This window comes from Neltuma alba, unplaced genomic scaffold, assembly GCF_004799145.2.
Source record: "Neltuma alba isolate B1F8T4 unplaced genomic scaffold, ASM479914v2 tig00010082_pilon, whole genome shotgun sequence".
Taxonomy (NCBI): Eukaryota; Viridiplantae; Streptophyta; class Magnoliopsida; order Fabales; family Fabaceae; genus Neltuma; species Neltuma alba.
Genome location: NW_021635040.1, coordinates 760,072 through 767,143, shown reverse-complemented (window position 1 = coordinate 767,143; position 7,072 = coordinate 760,072). Strand labels below are relative to the sequence as shown.

Below are 7,072 nucleotides of genomic sequence, written 5' to 3'. Positions count from 1 at the left end.
GGGATCGCCGGTTTTGTTTGTGAGGAAGAAAGATGGTAGCTTGAGGCTGTGTATCGACTACCGACAATTAAACAAGGTCACAATCAAGAACAAATACCCGTTGCCTAGAATTGATGACCTATTGGACCAATTAGTTGGAGCATCAGTTTTCTCTAAGATTGATCTGAGGTCGGGATACCATCAGTTAAGGGTTCGAGCAGAGGACATCTCAAAAACGGCCTTTCGAACTCATTATGGACATTATGAGTTTTTAGTGATGCCTTTTGGACTGACAAATGCTCCAGCTGTCTTTATGGACTACATGAATCGGATCTTCCGACCTTATTTGGACAGATTTGTGGTAGTGTTCATCGATGATATTCTAATTTATTCTAGAAGTGAGGAAGAACATCGAGAGCATCTTCACATTGCACTACGGATATTGAGGGATCACCAGTTGTATGCTAAGCTGTCAAAGTGCGAGTTTTGGCTAAAAGAAGTGAAGTTCTTGGGTCATGTGGTGTCAGCTCAGGGAGTAGCAGTGGATCCTAACAAAGTGGACGCAGTACTTAAGTGGGAAGTCCCTAGATCGGTAACTGAGGTACGAAGTTTTGTGGGATTAGCTGGCTACTATCGGCGGTTCATCCAAGGATTTTCTCAGATTGCAATGCCGTTGACTAAGTTAACCAAGAAGGATCAACCGTTTGTTTGGACGGAGAAATGTGAATCAGCATTCCAAGAGCTGAAGACCAAGTTGACTACAGCTCCAGTACTTACTCTTCCAACCCCCGGAGTACCTTATGTTCTTTACACCGATGCGTCACTAAAGGGTTTGGGTTGTGTGCTAATGCAGAACAATAAGGTGGTGGCATACGCTTCCAGGTAGCTAAGGCCACATGAGGAAAACTACCCAACCCATGACTTGGAGCTAGCGGCAGTAGTTTTTGCACTAAAGATCTGGAGGCATTATCTGTATGGCTCCCAGTTTGAAGTCTTCAGTGACCTTAAAAGTTTGAAATACTTGGTGGATCAGAAAGAGTTGAACAACCGGCAGCATCGTTGGATGGAGTTCCTGAAGGACTATGATTTTGAGATTAAGTACCATCCTGGAAAAGCAAATGTGGTAGCGGATGCTCTGAGTAGAAAAGCAGTGCATGTGTTTTGCATAAGCTTAAAGGAACAATTCTTGCTTGAGGAGTTATTAGAGATCCCAATTGTACCATCGGAGCAGGCTACCTTATGTGCAGTGCTTGGAGATTATGAATTCTATCAAGATTTACAAGCGGCTCAATGGGAAGATGATCAGTTGGCAAAGATTAAGGTAGAATTGGAGGATGGCCCAGTACAGGACTATGAACTTGGAGATATGGGCATCCTGAAGTATAAGAACCGGATTTGTGTTCCCCAGGATGAGGAGATTAAAAGAACTATCCTAGAGGAGGCTCATCGAAGCCGTTACGCCATCCACCCTGGAGCAACCAAGATGTACCACGACCTAAAGCAGCAGTATTGGTGGCCCAACATGAAGAAGGAAGTGACTGACTTCGTACTTCGGTGTTTAACCTGCCAGAAGGTCAAGATAGAGCATCAACGACCTGGAGGTTTGTTACAAGGGCTAGAAATTCCTCAGTGGAAGTGGGACAGCATCTCCATGGACTTCATTGTAGGTTTGCCGAGGACACCCGAAGGGTATGATGCTATTTGGGTGGTGGTGGACAGATTGACAAAATCTGCTCACTTTTTACCCTACAAGTCAATTATACCTTGGAGAGAATGGCCAAGTTGTACATGGATGAAATCGTCAGACTTCATGGTGTTCCGTCGAGTATAGTCTCGGACCGAGATCCGCGCTTTACTTTTAACTTTTGGAAAGCGGTGAATGCGGCTTTGGGTACTAAGTTGAAGTTCAGTACGGCATATCACCCACAGACCGATGGACAGACCGAGCGGACAATTCAGACGCTAGAGGATATGTTGAGGGCTTGTGCCATTGAATTCAAGGGGAGTTGGATTGATCACTTACCCTTAGCTGAGTTTGCCTACAACAACAGCTACCATGCCAGCATCCAGATGGCCCCTTATGAAGCACTCTACGGCCGGAAGTGTAGATCGCCTCTTTGTTGGACGGAACTAAGTGAAAGAATGGTTTTAGGACCAGATTTGGTAGATGCTACTACAGAGAAGATTGAGATCATCAAGCAGAAGTTGTTGACAGCTCAGAGCCGGCAAAAGAGTTATGCTGATAGGAGGAGGAGACCTTTGGAATTTTGTGAGGGTGACCATGTGTTTTTGAGGGTCACACCTACTACTAGTATTGGGAGGTCCATTAAAGCGAGAAAGTTATCTCCTAGATTTCTTGGACCCTTCGAAATTCTGGAGAGAATTGGAGAAGTAGCCTATCGAGTTGCTTTGCCACCACACCTGTCCAACGTACATGATGTGTTCCATGTGTCCCAGCTCAAGAAGTACCACCCTGATCCGTCTCACATCTTAGAGCCTGAGGAGGTAGAGCTGGATGACAACCTAACTTACCAGGCTGAACCGGAAAGGATCCTTGATGTGAAGGACAAGCAATTGAGGAATAAGACCATTCGATTGGTGAAAGTCTTCTGGAAGGGCATGAGTCCTGGTGATGCCACCTGGGAGACAGAGGAAAGGATGCGACGTGATTACCCTCGTTTGTTTTCTTAGTAAGTGTTTTGTGTTTGTTGTGTGGTGTTTTGTGTGATTGCTTGAATTTTGGGGACAAAATTCCTTAGTTGGGGAGAATTGTAACATCTTAAGTTTTTATCGGGTTTTAATAGCCTCTTTTGGGTTGATTTTGAGGATAGATTAGTGATTTAATCTTGATCTGGGTGTTTGGGTTGAATTTGAGGTTTGTTGGAGGAATAGGTGAACGTACCCCTCTCAGGGTATGTTCGCCGCGACGCACCGGGAGTTTCAGAGGGGAGTGTCTTCTCGGGAAGGTTTGGCCGCGGCAAAGTCTAGGGGACGCCGCGACGAAGTTGTTCAGGTGAGCGAGGCTTCCCTTTCGGGAAGGTTTCGCCACGGTGAAGGTAGGGGTATGCCGCGGCGAATGTTTTCTAGGTGAGCGAGATTTTCCTCTCGGGAAGCTTTCGCCGTGGTGAAGATTGGGGTTCGCCGCGGCGAAGTCAGGTTTTCAAGCGAGTAATCCCTCTCGGGATTATTGCCGCGGCGAAGAGTTCGCCGCGGCGAAAGGTCGCGAATCTATATAGTCGCGGGAGGGTTCAGCGTGCGAAAATAAGAAAAATCTGAAGGAGGAGAGAGGAGCTCTACTAGGGTTTCGAACTTTTGGCTTGGAGGAGACATTTCTAAGGATCCATTACCTCAAGTAAGTGATTTTAACCTCTAATCTATCTTCTTGATTGGAATTTCTGAGGATTTTTGGTGGAACCCTAGGATTTTCTAAGTTGTGATGAAACTGAGGTTTTTGACCGATTGTTTTGAGTTTAATTGATTGCATTGGGTTAGTTTAAGTATTTAATCGGTGTAGTTTTCTTGGATTTAAAGAATCTTGAGTTTTTGGAGCTAGGGTTTATGGAAATGGATGATTTGGGATTGAGGATGATAATGTAGAGATTGATTTTGAGTTTTGTGAATTGGGTTATGTTAAGGAGGGTTAAATTGGATGTTTAATCGGTTTAGATTTGTTGTTGGAACCTTAATTGCTCAAATGAGATGTTGGAGGTTGAATTCCTATAGTGGGTCCTTGAGGTTTGAATTCTAATTGATGCTTGGAAGGAGACTTGATGTTTTAATAGACTTTGAGGACTTTGGAGTGTTGTTTTGATAGTTATACCCTTTGAGTTGGGTAGAGTTTTGATGGGAGATAGGAATTTTGTGTCCCCAAGTGTTGTTTTGGCCACATTATTAGTTGAAAGCTAATATATGATGGTTGTGTGTTTGTGTGCTTATGTAGACCGGTTGTGAGTCGTGGTGGTGCACGGGGCCACATTGTTGGTTTGTTGTTCCTTGCTCAAGCGAGAGGTAACCACTTTCCAATCCTTAGTACTTGCTTCTGTGGTATTGTGAGTAGATTTGTGTTTTGTGCTCCAAGTAGTAATTGTGTTCAAACTATATGTTATGTATAAAAAGGAAAACCGTCTTGTGGGGTTTTGATTGATGATGAATGAAATCTTGAAGTTGTGAAAGATATGCCACTGAATGAGGTTAATTGTGAAATGATTATTACTCTTTGATTATGATTTGAGCATGATGCATTAATTGGGAATTGGTGAGAGATTTGTCTGTTACTACCACGTGGTAAGGCCTCCATTAATGCATGATGGTTGGCTTAGTACGTCCCCCATAGTGAGGGATAGGCCTTTTGGCTCCCTACGTCCCCCAGAGTGAGGGATAGGCCTTTTATGGCTCCTTACGTCCCCCATAGTGAGGGATAGGCCGGCTTCGGCTCCTGAAAATCCCCCAAAGTGAGGGATTTGGTTGATGGGATTGCATCATTGCACTTGCATGAATTGTTGTGGCTATCATTTTATATTATTTGTGAACTGCCCCACTTGACACCTCACGAGCACCTATTTAGTAGTACCTAGTATTGGAAAGGTTGGTTACTGGGACTTTGTCTCACCCCGTGGTTTACAATGTTTTCAGGAGAAGGTTCTAGGCGTGCGCCTTCGGGAAGAGACGCAGAGGCTTGAGCTTGGTTAGCTGTAGGCCTCTTGCTTTTTGTCTATGTATGATCTGTTGTATATTGCCACAGTTAGGGTCTTTTGTGATATTTTGATTGTTGATCTATTGTAAATTGGAGGATACGTTATCTCCTTGTTTAGTTGGCCGGAGGCCATTGCTATTGTTTTATGGAATTTGTTTTACTTGGTGGAAAACTATTTGGATGGGCTGATTTTTTATGTATGTGTTACCCGGGCCGGAGGCTCGGAGGCCCAGTAGATATGAATGGATCATTTTAGTTGCATGCAACGTCCTACGGGTTGACCCGAGCTTAAAAGTCAATTTCTAAAAATATGAATTTTCCTTCTACTATGGTAGCTCGTTTTAACAGCTTTCCTTTTCTACCATAGTAGCGGTCTTATGACGAGTTATGATGTTTTGAGGTTAAGGGTTTTACAAATTGGTATTCAGAGCCGGTTTGTTTCTTTGAAATTGTTTCTTTTCCTAGTGGCAATATACATACTTTATACATACCTTCCCTCTTTGTTTTGTGTTTCCTTTCTTTCTTTACTAATGAGGGTTTCCATCCTTAGTTGGGGAGAGGAAGGATGGTACGGACACGTCAAACAGATCCAGCCGGTAATGGACCGCCTCAAGAGAATGAGGCTTTTCTGAGACAAATGAGGGAGATGATGACAGCGGTGGTGGATGAAAGGCTGAGGAAGTTTGAAGAAGACTTCACGAGGAAGCACCAAGAGTCGGTCAATCAAGAAGACCGAGAGAATGAGGTGACTATGGAAGCACGAGGAGTAGGAGAAAGAGGGGTTAGGAGTGGTGATCAAGCTGGAGATTTACCTCAGAGGGAGGAGTATCGAGCGGCTAGCCAGGGAGGAGATACTTCAGAGGGAGTGATTTACCCTCCGCTCCTGAATGATATCACCAAGGTATGGAGAGAGGTGCATCGTCATGATCCTCCCCAGTTCAAGGGAAGTTTGGAACCGTCAGATGCAGAGAAATGGATTGAGCGGATGGAGACAATCTTTACTGCTATTCCTTGTCTTTCCCCGCTCAAGGTACAAGTGGAGGTCACCTATCTTGTGGAGCAAGCAAGGCATTGGTGGGATAGTGCAAGACCTTCTGATATGTCTCAACTGGATTGGGATACCTTCAAGCGGATGTTTTATGATCACTTCTTTCCGAAGGAGTTGCGAATGGAAAAGCAATTCCTATTCTAGTAGATATGAATGGATCATTTTAGTTGCATGCAACGTCCTACGGGTTGACCCGAGCTTAAAAGTCAATTTCTAAAAATATGAATTTTCCTTCTACTATGGTAGCTCGTTTTAACAGCTTTCCTTTTCTACCATAGTAGCGGTCTTATGATGAGTTATGATGTTTTGAGGTTAAGGGTTTTACATGTGGGATACTGTTTGGCCAAGGGAAGAATATTGTCCTAGGGTTTGATTTTTGTTGTTTTGATGCTTTCAATGGATTTAGAAGGTGATTTTGTGTAGTGAATGTGAAGAACATGTGTTTGGAAGCATTGAAATTGAAAATGGAATTCTTGAAACCCTAAGGAGACCATTTGGCCAAACTGATTTAGAAGGGAAGGGGTTGGATTTTGATGAGTCTAAGTTTCAAATATAGATTCTACATAAAAAATTGTATAGAAAAAACCTATTGGAATTATGGAAAAATGATGATACTAAAAACCCTAAATTAAAGGTTAAAAGGGTAGGTTTTAGAATGGATTGTGTAATGGATCGTATTATTGACTTGGAATACAATTATTCTTGTTATCTGGTAGGTGACATTGTTGAGCAAGTGGAAGCTCAAAAATCAAGAGAGTAAGCTGTGTAATCCAAGGACACAAGAGGTAGTATAGAATTTATAATTTTAATGTTATCTTGCTTGGTTGTTACTCCTCTGGTTCTATTTATAAGTCACTTCTAACATATTTCACACAAATCAAGAAAAACCCTAAACTTCATTAACTCTCATTTAAAATTCAATAACTTTCTAACTTTATCTCTATTTAATATACATTATACCTCATGTAAACAAAGTCAACACAATAATAAATGAATGGTGAAATTGTACATCTATACAAAAAATTTCTTTCAGTGCCCATAAATAAGACAAAAAAATATCTTTTCTCTCTACCTTATAGATAGGACCAGAGGAATACTTTGTATAATTCCTTGAATATGTGCCAAGTTGTGATTGTACTTGTTTGATGGTAATGTGTTTGATTGGTTATATTGTCTACCTTGGCAAAATGTACTCGTGTATTGATTTTGGAATGGTTTGATATGATCTTACATGGCATGAAAGTTAATGGATATTTTGTGAACCTACCTTGCTTGATCAACATTATGATTGTAATTCTTTGCTATTGAGATTTCTATGAAATTTCATTCCTCTCTATGTCCGAATGACACTA

General features: G+C 42.2%; 1 protein-coding gene across 1 annotated transcript; it reads left to right on the top strand.

Moving 5' to 3' along the window:
* The first annotated feature begins 256 nt into the window (after positions 1-256).
* Positions 257-865, top strand: LOC114754106 (uncharacterized mitochondrial protein AtMg00860-like). Its single transcript, XM_028942852.1, has one exon. It carries the CDS (start codon positions 257-259, stop codon positions 863-865), a length of 609 nt encoding a protein of 202 aa, XP_028798685.1.
* The last annotated feature ends 6,207 nt before the right edge of the window (positions 866-7,072 follow it).

Bases quoted from the DNA above. Each gene is read 5' to 3' on its own strand.
- LOC114754106 (XM_028942852.1), top strand. From the start codon at position 257: ATGCCTTTTGGACTGACAAATGCTCCAGCTGTCTTTATGGACTACATG.